Raw genomic sequence first — 24115 nt, 5'->3', positions numbered from 1 at the left:
GAACTCAGTCGAGGGGTTCAAGAGAGGCCTGGATGTCTTCCTGGAGCAGAACAATATTGTATCATACAATTATTAGGTTCTGTAGAAGGACGTAGATCTGGGTATTTATTATGATGGAATATAGGCTGAACTGGATGGACAAATGTCTTTTTTCGGCCTTACTAACTATGTTACTATGTTACTATGTTACTATGTGTCCTAGCCATAACATACCTGGGGGACGGAGAAGAGAAAGATCTAGAGAGAACGAGAACAGAAGTTGTGAGGACTATCCTGAATGCTCAGCAGGGTAGCACTACAACACACAGGCGCTAGTGGGTAGACACTGATTTCCACCTGCAAAGGGAACTCTGGATGTGCCTTCGGACCGGCCGGTCTCAGACAGCCCTGTTGACAGTGCCCTGGATTGAGGATCCTGAAACCTTCAGTAAAAGGTAAAGAAACTGAACCCTGTGTCCTCGTTATTCCTCGCACTACGCACCATCACCCCCTTATTGGACGCCCCTTAGCAGGGTCGCGGACCGGGTCTAGCCACCGTGACAGCCTCAGAACCGAACCAGAGAGGCCCGGTACCGAGAACTCGTGGCCCTGTGTCTGGGGGCGCTCCATATATATTTTTTTATTATTATTTAAGTGGTGAAAAAAATTCAGAAATTTTGCAAAAACAAAAATTTGCTTTTGTGACCATTTTCGGAGACCGGTAATATTCTCATTTTTTTGGGATCTGGGGCTGGGTGACGTCTTATTTCTTTGCACCCTAAGCTGATGTTTTTACAGATTCCATTTTGGGTAAATACGATGATTTGGTCACCTGCTATTGCAAAATTGCGGCTTCCAAAAAAAACTATTTAATTTTTTTCTCGTTAAGTCATTTAACAATCGGATAAATTTATTTTATGTTTTGATAGATCGGACATTTCTGAATGTGGAAATACCAAATATGTATTTTTTTTATGTTATTTTTTTATGGGGTCAAAGGGGCTGGTTTGAACGTTTGGAATTTCTTTTTCCTGTAATTTAATAGTCCCCTTAGGAGACTTGAAGCAGCGATTGTCCGATTGCCCGTGATGTACATAGAAGGGTTTCCGCACTGCAATGTATAGCAAAAAATTACGATATCCTATGATTGGCGGACACAGCCTGATGATCACAGGAGGATTGTGATAACAGGCATGGAGGTCTTCAGCAGACCCCCGGCTGTTATGACAACCCATCAGCACTCCGCAATCACATGATAGGAGCGAAGATTGAAGGGGCTTGTGATGTGCTTCCTGTCTCCTCGTGTTAAATGCCACCATCAGTGACTGACAGCAGCATTTAACAGCCGCAGGTGGATCTCGGATCCACCCTCAGCTTTTAGAGGCACTTGATGGCTGCACACTGACACCCAAAGGCCGGGACCCGACCCTTAACTTAATTATACGTTATCAGTCACGAAGGCGTTAAAGTCTACGGGGATCCGTGTAAAACAGATGGCACACGAAACACGACTTTATACACCAGAGTTCTATGCCTTTTTAACTGATGCATTGTTAAATGGGTTTTCCAGGAAAAGGACTATTTTTTTATGTGGCTACCTATCTGTCTGTTCTGCGCTGTAAAGAGTAAATATCTTTCTGTCTCAAAGTGGTCACTGACCGCTCCCGCCGGCGGTTCTCCGGCTTGCTGTGACGTCACACCAACAGAGCCGCTCTTTCTCTCCCTCTTCTTTGTCGACATCATGTTGATTGACAACTGACTCCACCTAACAGAGCAGAGAGAGAGCACGCTCATTTTTCCGGAAGCCTGATCGATGTTCCTGGGAGATATGGCAAGTATGACCATAGTAGGACTGCGTAGTGTTCACTATTCCTTATGTACTCATTAATAAAAATATGCTCCATGTGAGCCGATTCCAGGGACTGAAGGAGCTGGAGCGGTTCTTATTTCATAACCACGTTTTACAGGTCGCACCCTTCATTGAACCATTTCCCCCTCCAAAAGCGAATTTGGATGGGAGAGGGACACAATCTGATGGTTCACTCCAAGTGGCAAACAGAGGATAATGTTGGGGTCTGGTTTTTTTTTATTCCAGGAGAGGTTCTGAGAAAGTTGGGAAGTATTCACTGCGAACAAAGGTGAAAGTCCAACTTTTTGACCGAAGTGGAGATGCCCATCTCATCCCCAAAGTCTCATCTACCAGATCTTCGCCAACTGAGTCATTAATGGTGTTTTATTCATGAACCAGGAGGGTTAGGATGATGTGAAGCTTAGGGCACATAGGATGGAGGGAGAACGGATAAGATATATTGGAAGTCCCGGAAATGCCGTCACTGTCACCTCATCTCTGCTTGGCCGGTGTTCTTGAAGTCTTCTCCATTCTTCCCGTTTGTACTTCTCATGCACCTCACATCCCGGAACAAGCTCAGCCTCAATCTCTGCTATGCCCTGTGACTTTGCTCAATATCAGTCCTGCCTGTCTGTCTGTTCTTCGTACTCCTGATTAATGGCCTCCGCATGTCTGTGCCTAGTATATTATACTGTATACTCCGGCTCCGTGCCTCATCATAGACACATTTCACAAAATAAAAAAAATATCTCCACACCCCCGTCCTCGCTTACTAGAACACATATTTGTCAACTTTTGAAAAAGGAACATGAGGAACAATCCAGTGGTGGGAAGAAAAATCGCAACCATTTCTCTTATACCTCGCCCATTTAAACAGGACATGTGCCCAGCCTAAAGAACCCCCTTCACAGAGTCTACACCTAAACAATTCATCTTCAAGTTACGCACTGGTGTGTTGTCTTTGTGGACCCCATTTGCAAATCTCCAACTATGAATAGTGTTGGTCTTATAGGATCCAAAGGAACATGTTGGGTCCTCCTAAGCTCAAAAGCCCAAGTGCAACTGCTTCTTCAGCACCCACTACACCACAAAAACGCTAAATGTAGACCCCAGATCCACATTTATGCCAAACTCAACCCTTTGTACAAACACCAGACCAGTATCCACCTGTATCCCAAGCCACAACTTCCTACGTTTAGAGACCGTAACCCTCTGTATACAGACTAGACCAAAACTCCCCCACCAACCCTATTTTACAGACTACACACTGGACCTTCCCATGTTATAGAGACCCCAAGATTGTAACGCTATAACCCTCTGTACGTCCACAGCCCCCCATTGTTTACAGACTCCACACCAAAGCTTCCCATGTATACAAACCACAACCCCTAAATTTGCGGACCTTCGATCTAAACCTCTAGAATTACTGACCCCACACCAGAACCCTTCTCTTTGCAGACACCAGACCAGTTCTCCCAGTACATAGACCTTGGACCAAATCCCCAGTTTACAGACCTTAGACCCCAACCCATCCCTTTATTATTACTTATTCATTAGTCACGAGGTCTACAAATTCCCATTGTACTTAATTTCATGGTACAAGTGCTTCGTTTATATTGGGGACTTCACCTTTCTGACCACGAGGCGGCAGCTTTTTTACAGTTTACGTTCAGACAGGGTATTGTATATACAATATACCAAGGACGTATTTAGCTGTACATAAATCACAGGGGATATATTATTGGGATGGAAAAAAAAGGCGGGAAATTACCCCACAGCCATTACAATCACCTAGTTTCCCCGTCCTGCCCCATAAGACCTGTCCTTTTGGACATATTCTGACCCAGTCGTCACAATTTGACTGCTTACTTGTATAGCTAAACCAGCCCCCTTCTCTTTCATAGGTGATGGGAGACAGAAAGGGGGTTGGTTTAGCGATTGAACAGAGCCAGCCCCTTTTATACTCCGCACTGATTACGTACTGACATAGAAAGTATCTTGGGTCCCAGGATAGAGTGGCTAACAAAAAGTAAATAATCTAGGTAGCCAATATAATTACTATTTCTATATAGTTGTATAATTTACATTTTAAAATTCTCTATTTTATTGCATTCTTCTCCTCTTTACGATAGGTCTTCTCTATATGAAGGCCAGTGCACCGTTTATATACCTGGTACTTCATATTCTTGGAAAGATGGGTAGATAGAGTGCAAGTGGAACAGACTAGGATTCTTTACAGTAAAAGCGGTGAGACTGTATTCTTTCCTGTGCAAACAGTAAGACTAAAGCTCTTCTGATGTTGTTATGGTCGACTCACGAAAAAGTACAAGGAGAGTCTGGATGCCTTTTAAAAAAAAATATATATATATATTACAGGTTGTGACTATTAGATTCTGGAAACGGGATGTTGATCGAGGGGACTAGTGTGATTGCCCTATGTGGAGTCTGGAAGGAATTCAAATTAGCCTTTGATGGTCATCCACTAGTGAGGAGCGAGCACTAAAATGCTTGAGCGCGCTTTACTAGAATTGAGCATATCGGAGGCTCGACTCAAACACCAATTATAATCAAAGTCAATGGGAAACGCAAGCATTTTTTCCCAAAAACCCTAACAGGAGGGCAGAGGAGGCAGGAAAATCACTAAAATGGATGGAAATGGTGCTGTAATGGAATGGCAACAGCATGGGGAAGATGTCCTGATGCATTTCTGACTCTCAGGTGGGGTCCCCCCTATTTTTCATAACCAGCCAAGGTAAAGCAGACAACTGTGAGCTGATTATCAAGCTGGGAAGATCCATGGATATTGCCCCTTCACAGCCTATAAATTACCAGCCCGCGGCCACCCCAGAACTGGCACATCATATTAGATGCGCCAATTCTAGCGCTTTGCCAGGATCTTCCAGATGGCCCTCATGCGGTGGCAATCTGTTTAATATTTTTGGGGGTTGATATCAGCTATGTAATAGCGGACATAAAGCCCATGTATAAGTAACGGAGAGGCGTCTATTAAACAACCCCATTACAATCTCAGTAATCAAAAATAAAAACACAGAAAAAAAAATTTGAATAAAGACTCCCCCACAGTATCCCTCGCTTACAAATTTATTATCAAAAATGTTACCGCAAAGTTCCGCCAATGTAGTCCACGTTCCTCGTATACGGCATCTGTGAATAGCAGTAAAGTACAGATATTCACAGGCATTGGGTAGTGAGAACAACTCATCAGAGCCGCTAGCTCAAAGCTGTGCTCAGCTAGAGCCAGCGACTGATGAGTGGTCACTACCAGGCGCCTGTGAATATCTGTACTTTCCTGCTATTCACAGACACCGGAGAAACCGGGGGAATGTGGATTACGACGGAAAAGCTTTATGGTAGCATCATTTTAAATTTATTGGAGAACGAGGGAGAATGTGGGGGCCTTACTCAAAAAGCATTTTCCCGTGTGTATTTTTGTTGTTGTTAATTATCGGGCTAGTAATGGGGGTGTCTGATAGACTTCTCTCCATTAATGACCCTTGGGCTTGATGCCAGCTGACAGCCCCAAGAAGTATTACCCCGATTACCACCACACCAGATGAAATTGGGAAGAGCTGGGCTAAGCTCCAGAATTGGCGCATGTAATGGATGTGCCAATTCTGGGGCAGCTGCGGGCTGGTATTTTTAGGCTATCCATTGACTTTCCAAGCTTGATAATATAAGCCTCCAAGTGTCTCCTTTACCTTGGCTGGTTATCAAAAAATAAGGGGGGGGATCCTCAAGTCATTTTTTTCAAATGTTATAAACACTCTTTAGTATCGCATGAAAAGCATTAAAGGGCGCAACTTTATAATATTTATGGCTGGGCACATTAATCTAAGCTATCCTACCTATAAAAACATTCCATGATCTACTTCTAGAGGATAGTCTGATGAGCATGGTGTCACCGGGTCTTCTGCAAGACCCAATAACTAAATGTGGCTGGCCAATCACAGTAATGCCAGTAGCCAGCATGGCTATGGCATTACAGTGTATGACAAGCAATCCCGCATCTTTATTGGCCGACAGCCATGAAACATGTGGGCCGAGGACTAGATCGAGTAACAAGCATGCCCGAGCACCCAGATGCTAGATCGAGTAACAAGCATGCCCGAGCACCCAGATGCTAGATCGAGTAACAAGCATGCCCGAGCACCCAGATGCTAGATCGAGTACCAAGCATGCCCGAGCACCCAGATGCTAGATCGAGTAACAAGCATGCCCGAGCACCCAGATGCTAGATCGAGTAACAAGCATGCCCGAGCACCCAGATGCTTGATCGAGTATCAAGCAGTGGCGACCACGCTCAGTCATCACGGTCATCCATCATCCCGTTCCATATTGGTAGTTCATGGCCACTGGACCACAGTCTTTCAAACATCCTCCATTCCTTAACACCTCTCCTGATTACTAGACGGCATAGCACCAGCCGAAACAATGACGTCACACCAGGTATAGCAATCAGAAGGCGATTCCGACATGGCCGCCGGAACGAGGCCCTGTAATAACTTTTTGCTCAGCTCTAGTATTTATATCTCCATGACACAGAGATATTGAATTATTCACTTTGTCGAGGGAAGTTTTAGCTGAACAGATTGTTCCATCAGATAATGAAAAATGGACATTATTCACAGAATTATAAAAAGATTTAATGATTTATTAAAAATAGACGGCAAAAAAAAATTAACAAAGTCACAAACTTTAGATGTTTACTCACAGTATTAGTAAAATAATTCATCATATAAATTTACATACATACAACCACGCACTCCTACAACCCATAGTCTTCATACTTACCATCCCTTGTGTGCTTAACACTGTCAGTGTTATATATACACTATCATGTCACTATGTACATATTGCCCCATCCCCACTATGTGCAATCTCTACATACTCCATGTAGGACCTCCTTCCGTGCCCCGTCTTGTACAACCTGGCGTCATGCAATGTCGTTCTGGTATGCAACGCTTATACAGCACTGTGGCTGTTGGTCCCAGCATGGAGTCTATACGAGGCAGGCCAAGGAGCGTGTTGAAGGAGCTCAGTTCCTTTTTTCCTCAAAGGTTATGTTCCTCAAACATACACTGCGGGGGACATCACAAAGCCTTGGTCCTCTCTCGGGGATTCACTTTCATGAGGGTTAAACTCATTGTAGATTGGGTTCTCTTGTTCCAAGTAATCGTTCTCAAGGTCTAAATGGAGCCGAGGGTTTGGGTGTCTGACTTTGGGGGGAGACTGAAAGACAATGGTGATTCGTTTTAAAAAGGCACAAAACATGAAAATTTGTATTTGTACATCTTTAGTATTAACCTATCCATCCATTAGCCATATTCCCAACCACCAATACATCCTTCTATATTCCCATCCATAATATCACCTATCTATGAAAATATCAACCTACTCATCCATCCAATGACTTCATTTGGCTTTTCGTGTTTTCATACACCAACCAATCCATCCATCTAACCATGCATGAGCCCGTCTACTTACTTATATATCCATCTACCTACGTATGAATCAATCTACTCATCAACCTACTCATTCTATGCACCCATCCGTCACCCACACCCCTCCATATGTCTACCCATATTTTCATCCTCCCACCAATCAATCCATCTAACCATTCTCAGATCATCTACTTACCTTTTCACCCATATTACTAAGTACCCGCTCAGCCATCTACCTACCAATCTATTTACTCACCCATCTAGCCTATATACCCATGTTGTTACCAACCCATCCAACTAAACATGCATCCAACCATCCACTTAGCCAACCATCTACTCCACTTGTCCAGCCATCCAAATTTTCACACACCATCCATCTACTTGACCATCCATGGATCCACCAAACCCCCATCCATTCATCATCCATCTATTCATCTGTCTGCACCCTTCGGGGATGTACACTGCTAGGTTTTTTTTTCTTGTTTTTTTTTTTTTTTTTTAAGGAGAAGCCCTTTAGGAAAACACCGGTGGATGTTTTGCTGAAGCTGCTTCGTCAGCGTCTCTTCTGTCGGCTCCACCACCGGTGTCTTTAACTCTAATGCTTTTAAGTATAGACAGCAGACTGCTTCCAATAACAATGAGCACGTTGCTTCTTTTAAGTAACCATGATTTGGTTAAAAAGACGTGACGCAAGACAGAACGGGTGCACAGCATTATCGTTTTTACATTGCTGTGCATTATGTTCATTTTATGGGGAGCTTAGTCAAGCGGATTCTGGTCGGAATCCACCTGAAAAAGACATTGTGCGTTCATACCCTTAAGTGGTGATAAGCGAGAAACTAAAAACTGGTAGGTGTGGCTATCTAAGAGATATTGCATGTAGAAAAGCCGCGGAGACACCATCACGTGTTTCTCAACGCAAGCAATAAATAGCCAGGTCTTTCACCGGGAAGGAACAACCATGGGAAGGGCAGCATCTAAAAAGGAAAACCACCTATGCCAAAACATGGTATCCATCCACAGACAGCTGTTTCGGGGTATTTGCCCCTCATCAGTGTGGAGTAGGAAACTGGCCATTAGGAGCAGTGCCTAGTAAAAGGGCTATAAACATAAGGATGAATGACCTCGGGGAGATCAAAACATCCAACACCACGGAGACACCATCACGTATTTCTCAATGCAAGCAATAAATAACCAGGTCTTTCACCAGGAAGGAACAACCACGGGAAGGGCAGGATCCAAAGGGCATAGGTGGTTTTCCTTTTTGGATGCTGCCCTTCCCGTGGTTGTTCCTTCCCGGTGAAAGACCTGGCTATTTATTGTTTGCGTTGAGAAACAAGTGATGGTGTCTCCGCGGTGTTGGATGTTTTGATCTCTCCGAGGTCATTCATCCTTATGTTTATATATCTAGGAGATATTGTCACTAAACATAAACACACTCAACCTATTTATGTACTTATTCCCACTTATCTATTAATCCGCTCATCCATCTTGTCAAGCCAATGAACCACCCATCAATTACCCACCCATGCTCTCCATTTGTCTATCCATATTTCCATCCATCTGTAAACTTACCTATGCACCTACCCATCTACCGGTCTGCGTAATGACTCATCCACCCAGCCGTCTACAGACCACTCCATTCTTCCTTCCATATTTTTACCCATCCAACCCCATTCTTTTCACTTGTTTATCCATCCATATTTCCAGCCATTAAGTGAATCAATCCATCTAAATATGCATCCACCCATCTACCAATTGTGCCTTCACCCTTAGGACTAGTAAATGACATCTGGAAGGTGCCACTATCCAAGGCATTATTCACTGGGCACTAAAGCTTTTGCAACACATGACTTACAACTTCGAGACGCCACAAGGAGGAGCGGAAATCACAGCTTAAGCGATAAATTTAGAAAAATTAAGATCTCTTACCATTTCCTCATCGTAATTGATCTCATGTTGAGGTGGTAGTTTCTTCAGTAAAGTCTCTTGCCCAGAAGGCTGAAAATAAAATCAAGACCATGTTAGAATGTTTGCAGGTTGCCAATATGGAAACCTGACTGGGGGCAGAGGCAACTGGGTGTGGGGGTGGGGAACGATTGTTGAGGGTGGCTTCATGATGGATGTTCTAGGAGCTTCTGATCACCACAGAGAACTATATGGTGACCACTATTCTGACCATCACTTTGGCCACAGACTAGCAATAAGGGACATCTAACACTGGGGGACGCTGCAATTCCGTGCATTACATGGATAGCCCATCCAACGTCAACAGAAAGGGTGCAATTCTCAGTTTACCCATGGTGTCGCTGCAGAACAATTAAACCCTTGCCGTCAGGTTCCTACAAAGATAACAAGTGATGGCTGATGGTCTAATTGATCGGACAGGTGTAAATGTAGATCGGCGATATCCAATCTAATAGAGCATAACAAGTGTTATTGGGGGGGGGCGGGAATTGGGGTTATAATGTTGAACCCAAATTCATTTTTCATTTTTAACCTTTTGTTTGTTTATCTTTTTTCTTCCTAGAGCCATAATGTTCTATTTGGTCATTCCATCAATTTTGTCATTTTTTGGGCTTCGCTCTAATAGTGGTTCACTACAAGGTAAAAATAACTTGGGGCAACTTGGTTTCCAGGTTAGTACAATTACAGCGATACCAAATTTAAACCTTTTTGTTTGTTTTTTTTTTTTTTATTACAAACTTGTTTGTGTCAACATTTTCTATGACCAACTACTTTCTATGTGTCGAAGGAGCTGGACGAGGGCTTGGTGGTTTGTTTTCTGTTTTGCGTTTGTTTTTTTGCATCAGGAGCTGTAGTTTCTGTTGGCACAATTTTGGAATAAAAAAAAAATTGTTAAATCTGTGTTTATTGCATTTTTTTGAGGGGTGCAGTGACCAAAAAATTGTCTCTGGCTTTACTTTTTAATTTTTTACAGAGTTTCAATTTTATATATAATTTTACAGAGTATTTTTATTTCTTTATTTTTCATTGGGCAAAAGAAGAAATTAAAAAATGTATATATATATATATTTTTAAATCTTTTAAAACTGTTTTTATATCATTTTTTTTTAGACCCGTATGGGACTTGAACATACGATAATTTAGACCATTAAAAATATGATCTCCCGTGAAGTCCAGTAACAGACTGGGCTTCGTAGGAGCAGCAAGATGCCAGTGACATCTCCTACACCGCGGCCCTTCAACCAATTCTTCAGCTGGGTCAAAGAAAGTTTTAGATCAATGTACAGTGGACGTCCCTCACCGATTTCAGCAGGAACGGCGGACCATGTCATTTGTAAGGGGTCTGCCTCTGGATGTTCGGGTAGTTTGATTTGAACATGCCCAATCCTTTAGCAGCAGCTTATTGACCCGGAGAACTAGAGTTGTCTGGCAGTAGCCTATTCCCCACTCCCTATTGAGAATACATGCGCGTGCTGCCAAGTTGAGCGTCCATGTGTACAGGGGTTGGAAGGTATCCAGATTCGATCTACGGTTATCTCAAGGGTTTGTCCAACTTTAGTGTCTTGTGTGAGAGGAGTAGCACTATGATACGACCTCAGATGTTACCAGCCTGCTTGTTGCACGAATTTACAAGCCAATTGCGTAATATACTGTAGCTCATTAGGACTTTGTACCTTTCAGCATGAAAAATACAATCCATCCCCCCAACATTCCTCATTGCTGATATCACCAGGGAAATATGCTTCCTCCCAGGATGAAAGATAGGCAGTCATTTGCCTGTTTAAGGATTTATTAAGGGGTCACACATTCTCTGCCTACTCTAGTTCCACCTTCCATGTTTTTGGATGGTATTAACACCATCTTATCAGATCTTCTTTAGCTGTGCTGGTAGTTGTTGGTAAACCAAGTACCCACCACCTTACATCCACTTACCCCCAAGGATAATGATATATTGAGATTGGAGGCATGGCACATAAAGCCCCGCTCCCCACCCGACGAGAGACACAGCACAGCGCCCCCGGCGACAAGAGGCATTGCACAGAGCCCCACCCCCAGGAGGCACACACAGAGCCCCCTACAGTTGGGAGGCACGGCACAGAGCCCCCCTGGAGGCACAGCACAGAGCCTACCCTGACGAAAGGCACGGCAAAAAGGCCCTCCCACCGGTGAAAGGCACGGCATAGAGCAACCACCCCCAGGAGGCACGGTACAGAGCCCCCTACCACCGGGAGGCACAGCACAAAATGAAAAAGTTCCCCTTCATGGGAGGCATGGCACAGAGCCATCCTCCCCCGACGAGAGGTATGGCTGATGCATCACACACAAATCTAGTTACAAAAATATTTAAAACAAGCTGTAATGAAAAGAAAATAGGTAAAAAGCTAAGGGGGTGAATACTTCTGGGATCTGCTGTACAAAAGTTGATTTAGACAAGAATACATGCCCCCTGCCCCCCCCCCAAAAATGCCCTTTTTTCCCTAAAGTGGACAACACCCCTTTTAAATTATTTCCAGGGATATTTGGAGGGAATGCCAGACAGATGCTAAAACTGTCCTTGCACAATAGATAAATGTCGGAGAGAACAATGATCAAGCAGGTTAGCTTGTTCCCAGAGGAGGTTTTGTAAGTGTTAGATGGGTCTTACTGTTGCTACTCCCCTCTCATGGTTAGCTTAGTTGGGATGGAGGATAGGCCATTGCCACGCACCTCAGGCGACAACTTTTCAATGGTGGTAAACTATTGGACTGGTCAAAATCTCTCATGCACATTGGACAGTTGATAATCATTAATGAAAACCGTGTATTTGCACAATACCATCTATGCAGTCATCTTGACCTGTGTCCCAGTTCTGCGTAGAACAACTGTACTTTGGGCCAACCCTACTCTATATTGATACTGGAAGCCACAGGCAGACAGGAGACATTCTGAAGACTGTACACAACTTGTAAAGATACTGAAGGCCGCAGGCAGACTAGTAACTGAGGAAATGGAAACCACAAGCAGCCAAAAGATGTCCTGGAGACTGCAGACAAAACTCCGGAGTATCTAGAGAAGTCCATAGAAGTTACAGGTGGACAGGAGACATCTCGGAAGCCACAGTCAGACATGTAGCAGAGATCTCAGAAGACATGACATAGATAGCAGACAGAACTCTAGAGTAACTAGAAGGTCTGAATACCATGGAAGCCGCAGGCTGACAGAAGGCATCCTGGAGACTGCAGATAGGTTGCTGTGCATAGAGAAATTTTTAGTCTTAATACCAGAATACAGGTGTGTCTTGGGAGGCCTTATTTAGGCCTAGGATGCTCAACACATGGGAGCACACCTGGCTATTTGGAAAGTCAGACATGGAGCACAAGAAAGTTTAGCCAAACCGGGTGTAGGGAACAGAGTCCAGACACGGAACAGGTTTGTAGCATAAGGGTTCAACGCCAGCAAGAATTGATCTGCCCCAAAGTTAGCTTTGCATGGGATTGCAGTCTGCTGCAGTCTTACAGTTCTGTTGGCCAATCTGGCTCCCCGAGATGAGACTATGCCAAGGTTTTAACCTGGGATATTCCCATCTTCATACAATGAGTATTTTCAGATAGTGCTTGTTAAAACAAAACGTTGCAATTTTCTGCTTATTAAAATTTCCAGCCATTCTTGAGATATTAACACTTTTGGTTGTGTTTACAATTTGTTGCCTTGCAGACCGACCACCTCTGCTAGACAGCAGAACATGGGCAGCGCTTACAAGACCTCTTCTATCGAATTCGTAAGCATTGTTTTGAAGCTGACCAGGGTCGCTGTAGTGGACCGTGACCGAATCTCAGCCAGCTTTAGCAAAGTTAACTAAAATGTAGACAAAAGCGGTGCTCGGTCTCCTATGTTACGAGATGTAAAGGCTCAAAATGTTAATAAACCGTAAATTGCAAAATGGGTGTGTTTTTACAACCACTATTTATCAATATCCATCTATGAAGGTTGAGAACAACCCTTTAAATAGTAGTCAATAGATTATGGGGCCACTCTGAATTCTGGATATTTCGATGCCGGAGGAAATTAAAGTTTTCACAATACGCCTCTAACTACTGATTGCGTGGAGCGCATTTCATGAGTCGCATTTAAAAACTAAAAGTGTAACGTTCCGTCTGCAGTCAGCTTTACGTCTAATTGACCAATTACTTTTGGTAGTTTAGTCTATCTAAAGGAAAGACAGAAGAGCCCAAAATTACCCATAATTAACACTTGCACTGATAATCTAGTAGTCTATAGAGGCAAAATGATATCTCTGTTCCCGGCTGATGAAAATGTGTTCAGATTGCCTTATTTGCTTCAAATGTCATCATTGCTGGTGGAACGGGTGCAAATTGGGCCCATCGGAGGCACGATTGAGAGCCCCCTTCCAAATATGCTGAACAGGTACATGACGGCTGGTTTTCTGGAATTTTATACAGATGGGCTAAGCCTAAGAAAAGGCTATTATTCTACAAGCCCCAAGATGCCTATAAATCACAAGAGGAAGTATCATCGATGCTCGTTGGAGAACTGCTCGATAAAAGTAACATCCATACTTATCTCACTGTGTCCAGGACTGCGGCTCAGCCCACGGTAAGCTGTCGTACCCAACACAACCACAGGTGGTTGAGCACATGATCATTTTTTCCTCGGACCGAGGAAAAAACGCTCATTGACGTGTCCAATTTTGAGCAGATTGTTGGACTACAATTAGCAGTGCAAGTCTTTGGGTCCATGGAAAACATTGGACCAGCACTTGGATGACATGTTCACTCACTGATGTAATAAAGAAAATCTAGAATTTTTTTTCTCTCCATCTCCCAGAAAAATGGTCGGATACGACCATGATCAGACCCAGGACAGTTTTCTCTTCATCGGACACTGATCTCCCTCATCGGACCGTTTTTCTTGGATGAAGAGAAAACGGTCATGTGCACCGAACCCAAGAGGAAGTCGTCTTCTCGACCTCCTGGGCCTTGCAATTCATCATATGATATTTTGCTAGATCTCTAGAATAAACTATAAAAATATAATTAATAAGGGTCAGAGCTCTGGGACCTCCACTAATTGTGAGATCGAAGGGGCAGAAGCATGGGTGTATCTCTAGGGTATAGACAGGATACAGGTGCAAGAGGGTTATACAAGACGACACCTGTAAAGGTAGTAGGTTAGATCTATCAGGCTGTACATTGGAGTTCAACGCCTCAGTAGATACCTTCAGCTTTTCTCCTGCACAGAAGCGCTCAAGGGAATGGAGCTGTGCTGCAGCTCCTGCACAGGGAAGGCACAATTTGGTGGCTGATCCAAAAGTTGAGGGGCGTGAAAAATTCATTTAAAATCCAACTTGGACAATCCTTGATAGTAGTAGTCACAGGAAGACGGACGTGTTCCCATAGGTGTTCAACACTTGGATCAATGAGTGCCAGAGAATAAAAATCTCACAACCAGGTTTATTAAAAAATAAATAAAACCTCACTATAAAAGTATAAAAACATCCAGCTATGCAGTCAGCTACGATATGTTTCACTTCTCTCCCAAAGAAAGAACAGCAAGAAGACTTCATTGTTGCTTTCCTACAATAACATCTCAAGGTTGTCCTTTAGCTTCTTTTCTGCACCAACAAGAGCGCTGAGACTTTTTGACTTCTGCTACTTTTAGTTACTTGATACTCATGTGGTTAAATGGATCCATTGTTTCCTTTGCGAAACACAAATTGCTTTATTCTTCATTGCCAGTGCTTCATCTACCAGGGTGAAATTCGGTGACGGGTGGACTAACATCAGGATGATATCCTTGGTGTAAACTGGATTTCAATTTATTGGTTTCTTGTTGTCTGTCATTTTGTGCAGGGGATAGAATAGAGGTGTCATGCACCATACACACAAGTCAGTCAAACCGGGCCAACTTCAGCCGGTCAAGCCAACTATATTGTGTATGTAGCAGATGTCAGGAGAAAGAAGGAAGGTTCTCAAGATTGTCCGAGCTGGTATGTGTATAGCAGTGTTCTCCAAGTCCGGTTCTCAAGAGCCACCAACAGGTCATGTTTTCAGGATTTCCTTAGTATTGCACAGGTGATAATTGCATCATCTGCACAGGCAATAATTCCATCACCTGTGCAATACCAAGGAAACCCTGAAATCGTGACCTGTTGGTGGCTCTTGGGGACCGGACTTGGGGAACACTGGTGTATAGTGAAGCAATAGATTGATAGCTCTTTTGTAAAAGAGCCAAAACTCCTTCAATAGTAATTTTACGCACCTGTCCCAGATCCCAGCTTTGCTTCCCTGACTACAGTTTACTAAACTCTGTTGTGCTCACTGGTGAGCTTTGTAGATGGCCGGGCGTGATCCCATGTGATCATCTCCCTGGGCCTATATAGGGCTCACCAAGACACACACCTGTGTTAAGACTTAGTTTGTCTATTCACAAATCCCCGCCTGCGGCCTCCAGTCCCTCAGCCTGCAGCCTGCCTGTGGCTTTCAGTCCCTCAGCATGCAGCCTGCCTGCGGCCTCCAGTCCCTCAGCCTGCCTGCGGCCTCCAGTCCCTCAGCCTGCAGCCTGCCTGTGGCCTCCAAACCCTCAGCCTGCAGCCTCCCTGCGGCCTCCAGTCCCTCAGCCTGCAGCCTGCCCGCGGCCTCCAGTCCCTCAGCCTGCCTGCAGCCTCCAGTCCCTCAGCCTGCAGCCTTCCTGTGGCCTCCAAACCCTCAGCCTGCAGCCTGCCTGCGGCCTCCAGTCCCTCAGCCTGCGGCCTCCAGTCCCTCAGCTATTTGTGCCCTGTGTGCCTCTCCCGTCTGCTACACTGACGCTCATGGCCCATGCACCCACCAGGAGCTTGGGCTTGGATGATTCACCTCACCAGTTGAGCCACACAGGTAGACAGAGCGCATATTCGACTGACAGCCATCTCCCCGATGATCTCTCAGTCATGCACTGCTCATCTCCCATGAAAATAAGGGAATTGGCTGTTGCAATTTGACAAGCTGACTTCTTGCTCAGCATCTGTTGGGTAAGAGCTAGGGAGTCCCCCATAAGCATTAGATGGCCGTATGACGAGGCCAATACATCTGAGATATCCATTGACCATACGCTCTGTTTTTGAACATCTGCTGCTCCTCCCGGGCACTTGTTCAGATAAGCACATATTTGGTCCCTGTACACCACACATACCGAATAATGCAAGCCATGTAAAGGCAGTTCCGGCACACTGAGCCAGTCACGTCCGCAATTATCGAATATTCATCTAATATATAATATCTATTAGAAAACCACTTGTTTACTGGAAAGTGCACGTTACACCGGAGGACACAGATGTCATCTTAGGAGGTGACTCCCACTGCACCATATGGGATGGAGGATTAATAGGAGAGAGGATTAATGTTAAACGGCAAGTACGTAGGGTGTTTTTTTTATAACTGTGTTTCATAGCAGAATATAGTATATAAAGCAGAAGACATTTATATACCATAATATATACCGTATATATATTTATATATTTTTTTACCTGTTCCGTTTGCAGCTTTAGAGATGGAGGTGGCGGTTTATATGCAGGTGGTGCATCTAACCTTATGGAAAAAGAAAAATCGTGTAAGAATAAGAAAATCTAGAGCATAATATCGTCCTGCAAATGAAGAATCAAGGGGATGAATGTAAATGAAAAGGGGTTGGGCGAGAGTCCTTCACATGAACACTGCGACATCTGCTATATGTCGTGACCGGATTATCAGAATTTCTACGAGCGTGCACTGTAGACACTGTTCACACCACATCGAGGACTAGATCTCCACAATGGGAATATCACCCAACTTAACAGAATCCTAGCCTGTACGCTGTCTACAGAGGAGCCAAGACCTAAAGGTGGCACTAGAGAGATTTCTTTCCAAAACCTACCACAAAAACTTGCAGCATTTTGGAATTGGAAATCTAACCATTTGTCTGGTTTATATGGAGCACGTTATTTTACCTAGAAGCAAACAAATCCCAAAGCCAGGTTGTATCTTGGATTACAATCGGTACATGGGGGGGGTGTGGATCTCTCAGATCAGGTCCTCCAACCATACAGTGCCATGCGAAAAGCCAAAGTATGGTACAAAAAATTGGTCGTGCACATTGTACAGATGGCAATGTACAATCCTCTTGTGCTGTTCAGAGCTGCAGGCAATACGGGGACCTTCCTTCAGTTTCAGGAGGATGTCATCAAGGCCCTAATGTTTGGCACTCGGGGAGGTGAGGGTTCCAGTATATCTGCATCTGATAGTGCCCGTATTGTCCCAGGTCAACATTTCCCAGGACAGGTTCCCCAAACAGCGAGGACAGGACGATCACAAAAACGGTGCAGATTATGCTCCAAGAGGGGAATCCGAAAGGACACAATTTACCATTGTGAAACCTGCACTGAGAAACCTGGCCTTTGCATTAAGGATTGCTTCAAAGCATACAACATGTCCACAAATTAATAAAATTTGTTTATACCCTGTTGACACAACACACTTTTATAAATCTGATGTACCCCTCACATCTTACATATACCGCCACATTATAAATTCATACACCAGTAAAACAAAAAGCATTATAAATCAATACTATAAAACTATGCCTCTAGATAAATTCATTCAGGGGTGTAGATTCCAAAATGGGGTCACTTGTGGGGGGTTTCCACTGTTTAGATACATCAGGGGCTCTACAAACGCAACATGACGCCTGCAGACCATTCCATCAAAGTCTGCAATCCAAAACGTACTGCTTCCATTCCGAGCCCTGCCGTGCGCCCAAACAGTAGTTTTCCCCCACATATGGGGTATCGGCGTACTCATGAGAAACTGCAAAACAACTTTTGTGGTCCATTTTCTCCTTTTTTACTTGTGAAAATAAAAAAATAGTTGCTGAAATATCATTTTTATGGAAAAAATATATGATTTTTTTTTTTCACGTCTCTACGTTCTAAACTACTGTGAAGCACCTTGGAGTTCAAAGTGCTCACCACACAGCTAGATAAGTTCCTTGAAGGGTATAGTTTTCAAAATGGGGTCACTTGGGGTTTTCCAATGTTTAGGCACATCAGGGGCTCTTCAAACGTGACATGGCATCCGCTATTAAATCCAACCAAATTTGCGTTCAAAAAGTCAAAAGGTGCTACTTCCCTTCCGAGCCCTGCCGTGGGCCCAAACTGTGGTTTTCCCCCATATATGGGGTATGGGTGTACTCAGTAGAAATTGCACAACAATGTTTGGGGTCCATTTTCTCCTTTCACAATTGTGAAAATAAAAAAATTGTTGCTGAAAGATGATTTTTGTGACTAAAAAGTTAAACATTCATTTTTTCCTGCCACGTTCCTTTAGCTGCTGTGAAGCACCTGAAGGGTTAATAAACTTCTTGAATGTGATTTTGAGCACCTTGAGGGGTTTTTAGAATGGTGTCACTTTTGGGTATTTTCCTTCATATTGACCCCTCAAAGTGACTTCAAATGTGATGTGGTCCCTAAAAAAAAATGGTTTTGTAAAATTTGTTGAAAAAATTAGAAATCACGGGTCAAATTTTAACCCTTATAACTTTCTAACGAAAAAAAATTTTGGTTCCAAAATTGTGCTGATATAAAGTAGACATGTGGGAAATGTTATTTATTAACCATTTTGTGTGATATGACTAAATTGTATGATATGCCAAATTTCCATTTTTTTCACAAATAAACGCAAGTCATATCAAAGCAATTTTACCACTAACATGAAGTACAATATGTCACGAAAAAACAATGTCAGAATCATCAGGATCCGTTGAAGCGTTCCAGAGTTATAACCTCATAAAGTGACAGCGGTCAGAAGTGTAAAAATTGGCAGGGTGAGAAAGGTGGAAACATGCTGGGTCTTGAAGGGGGTTCGGCTACGTTCACATTTGCGTTGTTGTGTGCTGCGTCGGCGACGCAACGCACAACGCATGCAAAAACGCATGCAAAATGCTGCGTTTTGTGACGCATGCGTTCATTTTTATAGCGCAAAAAAAATGCAACAAGCAGCGTCCTCTGCGCCCTGACGCTTGCGCCCAAAAAACGCATGCGTCACAAAACGCAACAAAACGCATGTCCATGCGCCCCCCATGTTAAATATAGGGGCGCATGGGTCGCCGCGGTTGCGCCCGACGCACCGCAAATGTGAACGTAGCCTTAAAGGCTTCCTCAGACTGGTGTCCACAGGTCGGGACGCGGTCCGTTTGTCTGCCCTTATTCACACACTGAAGTCAACTGGATAATAGGTAGCAGTCATTAGTAAATGTATGGATATTACTATTTTAATTCTAAGCACGGTGGCGCAGTGATTAGCACTTGCAGCGCTGGAGCCCTGGGTTCAAATCCCACCCAGGACAACATCTGCAAGGAGTTTGTATGTTCTCTCCGTGTTTGCATGGGTTTCTTCCGGGTACTCTGGTTTCCTCCCACATTCCAAAGAAATACTCATAGGGAATTTGGATTGTGAGCCCCATTGGGGACAGCGATGATGATGTGTGCAAATTTAAAGCACTGCGGCATATGTTAGCGCTATAAAAATAAAAGATTATTATGGTTATTAAATATACAGTACCTTTTATGGGATTTTAGAGGGAATGCTGTGCCCACCTTAGGTTGTAAGCAATTTAGAATATACATTTGATTAAAAATCAGCTGAAACCCTCTAGTTTCGGCAGAACTGGCCGGTCATCCGATGGGTATCGTGGCCTTCTGACACTTCCCTGGCAGTCAATATAGAGGGAATGATATCGAGGGAACACCTGACTCCTTTGTTATCTAGAAAGACAAGCTTCTACGAGAAACTTCTGGGAATGGCTAAAGCCCTCCCACCACCACTAGATGACAACTGGAAGAATCCACCGATTACGGAGGGACCAGAAGACCATCCGTAAGAGGGACTCCTGATTCTCCCGGCAGACTATGCCAGGGAAGAGAAGAATGGGGCAAACGGAACGTCAATCAACGGACAATCGCTTACTACTAGTGATGAGCGAGTGTACTCGTTGCTCGGGTGTTCTGGTGTTCTCCGAGTATTTGTAACTGCTCGGAGATTAAGTTTTCATCGCCACAGCTGAATGATTTACAGCTACTCCCCAGCCTGAGTACATGTGGGGGTTCCCTGGTTGCTAGGGAATCCCCACATGTGTTCAAGCTGTCTAGTAGCCACAAATCATGCTGCTGAGGCGATGAAGACTTAATCTCCGAGTACTCGGAGACCACCCGAGCAACGAGTACACTCGCTCAACACTACTTACTACATCTACTCCAATAGCCTCCTTGGTGTCAAGCCACTGACGCGTTTATTCCAAAACGCATCAGTGGCTTGAAGTTTTTAATTGTTTTTGCACATGATAACCAAATAAAGTGTTGAATCAAGGAGAATGGAGTAATGATTTTCTTGTACATTAATGGAATTTCAAAGTGCGATCCTTTTCTTTTGAAGGCAGAGGAGACTGGCGGCAGCTTTCTCCTTTCTAATCTGTCGAACCTAGCACTCGGGTGTATGGGGAAGTCAGAAGAAAAAGCTTCTGCCGATAGTCATCTTGTGTGTATGGCCAACTTTACTCTACTCTCTCCATAGAGAACATGTGTACGCTTGGGCCGTACTAATCATTCATGTATCTGAGCAAGTCGGGAGTGACAGGCATTATTACAAAGGAGCGTTTGTCAAACCTGCCATCTAAAGTGTGTGGACACCTCAATACTTCCAGTAGACTTGCGTACATTATTTTTAGCTGAGGAAAGTGGAACTCGTGATCTGAGGACATCTTTGCTACAAAGCAAACAGATTTGGATGAAAGTTCTCATGCCAATAACATATGGGCTCGTAATTATCTGGGAGTACATCCAACCAGTTTATATCCTTATGACTCAACACATCTCATGGTTAATTATCAAAGATCGTACCATTGCATAATGCCTGTGTAAAATAATGGACGTCTAAACTGGGATCCCAGTAGTATCATCTACTTTAAGGACTAAAACACCTAATGCTCCCACTTTGGCTACTTAGTGCTGCATAATATAATCTCTAAAAAGGTCCCCCTTGGATCCACCACCTTACTACATCCGTAAAAGGGACAACCCTTGGGAATAGGTCCAATCAAAAAGGCACTGGCCTAAAAACTTCTCATTTTAACTTTTATGTGGCTTATAGTAGAGTCTTCTAAAATCTGAAAGATACTCTAGAAACCTAATGGGTATGTGGTGGGAATCAAAGGAAGAAGAGTAAGGTTACAACAGAACTGAAGAGATCTCCAAGACCAAGCGATGACTATTTGCACTTACTCTTCGTCATCTTTCACAGTCTCATTCTTTCGCTGCTGTCGACAGATCATTATCACGGTGGCGGCAACTGCTATACCAACTATACCAGCTATAATTCCCCCGATGATGCCACCTGTGGTACCGGCTCCGGTTGCGTTTGGTTTCTCTGTATGAAGGAAAGTGACAGATTGGTAATGGTCAGTTGGACATTATTTTAGTAGCATATTGGCATGCCGAATGATCTACCCCCCGCGTGTAATGATACAAGAAGTCTAGACTGTGTGGTATTGGTGTTCAAAAGTCCTAGAGAAAATTGGTTAAGAAATTATGGGTCATAGACAAACTCCATGTTAAGAGGTTGATGTTGCCGAAGCATAAATCAATCATCGAAACGTTCTAGAGTGGAAGGACTGGATGAAACGGCATCAATATAAAGTCTGTAAAATAATTTCTCTGGTCGTATTTATATACTAGACAAATGCATATTAAACACCCAATTCCCCTATAAATGCTCAATTCATCTATTCACTCGAAAGAGGAGATTGCCATTGACCAAACACTACACAATATTTCCATCGGAGACTTTTTGGCATGTATCCACACCGGTTAGATCTTTGGCCGATCTTTTAGAAAAAAAAAATCAATCGAATCATCCAACTAAATCTAAAAACCTGGGAAACACACATTTGCCAGAAGACTCGCTACACTCATCAGGAGGGCGTTAAACTAGAAGAAGAGGGGACGGGAAGAAAAACATTAGACTTGAACAAAGAAGATCCAGGAAAACATACTCAGATGGGAGGTAAGAACATTTCTAAAGCAATCCACAGCGAGGAGATTGGAACAAAACAAAATCCTCTAAACTGCATGCTCGCAAACGCCAGAAGCCTGACAAACAAGATGGAAGAACTAGAAGCAGAAATATCTACAGGTAACTTTGACATAGTGGGAATAACCGAGACATGGTTAGATGAAAGCTATGACTGGGCAGTTAACTTACAGGGTTACAGTCTGTTTAGAAAGGATCGTAAAAATCGGAGAGGAGGAGGGGTTTGTCTCTATGTAAAGTCTTGTCTAAAGTCCACTTTAAGGGAGGATATTAGCGAAGGAAATGAGGATGTCGAGTCCATATGGGTCGAAATTCATGGAGGGAAAAATGGTAACAAAATTCTCATTGGGGTCTGTTACAAACCCCCAAATATAACAGAAACCATGGAGAGTCTACTTCTAAAGCAGATAGATGAAGCTGCAACCCATAATGAGGTCCTGGTTATGGGGGACTTTAACTACCCGGATATTAACTGGGAAAGTGAAACCTGTGAAACCCATAAAGGCAACAGGTTTCTGCTAATAACCAAGAAAAATTATCTTTCACAATTGGTGCAGAATCCAACCAGAGGAGCAGCACTTTTAGACCTAATACTATCTAATAGATCTGACAGAATAACAAATCTGCAGGTGGTCGGGCATCTAGGAAATAGCGACCACAATATTGTACAGTTTCATCTGTCTTTCACTAGGGGGACTTGTCAGGGAGTCACAAAAACACTGAACTTTAGGAAGGCAAAGTTTGACCAGCTTAGAGATGCCCTTAATCTGGTAGACTGGGACAATATCCTCAGAAATAAGAATACAGATAATAAATGGGAAATGTTTAAGAACATCCTAAATAGGCAGTGTAAGCGGTTTATACCTTGTGGGAATAAAAGGACTAGAAATAGGAAAAACCCAATGTGGCTAAACAAAGAAGTAAGACAGGCAATTAACGGTAAAAAGAAAGCATTTGCACTACTAAAGCAGGATGGCACCATTGAAGCTTTAAAAAACTATAGGGAGAAAAATACTTTATCTAAAAAACTAATTAAAGCTGCCAAAAAGGAAACAGAGAAGCAAATTGCTAAGGAGAGTAAAACTAATCCCAAACTGTTCTTCAACTATATCAATAGTAAAAGAATAAAAACTGAAAATGTAGGCCCCTTAAAAAATAGTGAGGAAAGAATGGTTGTAGATGACGAGGAAAAAGCTAACATATTAAACACCTTCTTCTCCACGGTATTCACGGTGGAAAATGAAATGCTAGGTGAAATCCCAAGAAACAATGAAAACCCTATATTAAGGGTCACCAATCTAACTCAAGAAGAGGTGCGAAATCGGCTAAATAAGATTAAAATAGATAAATCTCCGGGTCCGGATGGCATACACCCACGAGTACTAAGGGAACTAAGTAATGTAATAGATAAACCATTATTTCTTATTTTTAGGGACTCTATAGCGACAGGATCTGTTCCGCAGGACTGGCGCATAGCAAATGTGGTGCCAATATTCAAAAAGGGCTCTAAAAGTGAACCTGGAAATTATAGGCCAGTAAGTCTAACCTCTATTGTTGGTAAAATATTTGAAGGGTTTCTGAGGGATGTTATTCTGGATTATCTCAATGAGAATAACTGTTTAACTCCATATCAGCATGGGTTTATGAGAAATCGCTCCTGTCAAACCAATCTAATCAGTTTTTATGAAGAGGTAAGCTATAGGCTGGACCACGGTGAGTCATTGGACGTGGTATATCTCGATTTTTCCAAAGCGTTTGATACCGTG

The 24115-nt window shown here is 43.3% G+C and overlaps 1 protein-coding gene across 1 annotated transcript in view; it reads right to left on the bottom strand.

Moving 5' to 3' along the window:
* Positions 1–6479: 6479 nt before the first annotated feature.
* The window catches only part of NECTIN2 (nectin cell adhesion molecule 2), a 66648-nt gene continuing 49012 nt past the window's right edge, over positions 6480–24115 (bottom strand). Inside the window, exons 7-10 of the mRNA XM_069742948.1 lie at positions 21542–21686; positions 16760–16820; positions 9223–9291; positions 6480–7078 (exon numbers count right to left, since the gene is read on the bottom strand). Coding sequence (XP_069599049.1) covers positions 6917–7078; positions 9223–9291; positions 16760–16820; positions 21542–21686 — 437 coding nt within the window. The 3' untranslated portion in view covers positions 6480–6916. The remainder of the gene's footprint in view (positions 7079–9222; positions 9292–16759; positions 16821–21541; positions 21687–24115) is intronic.

Source organism: Ranitomeya imitator, chromosome 10, assembly GCF_032444005.1.
Source record: "Ranitomeya imitator isolate aRanImi1 chromosome 10, aRanImi1.pri, whole genome shotgun sequence".
Lineage (NCBI taxonomy): Eukaryota > Metazoa > Chordata > Amphibia > Anura > Dendrobatidae > Ranitomeya > Ranitomeya imitator.
Note: the sequence above shows the minus strand (reverse complement) of the source record. Positions and strands in the feature narration are given on the sequence as shown.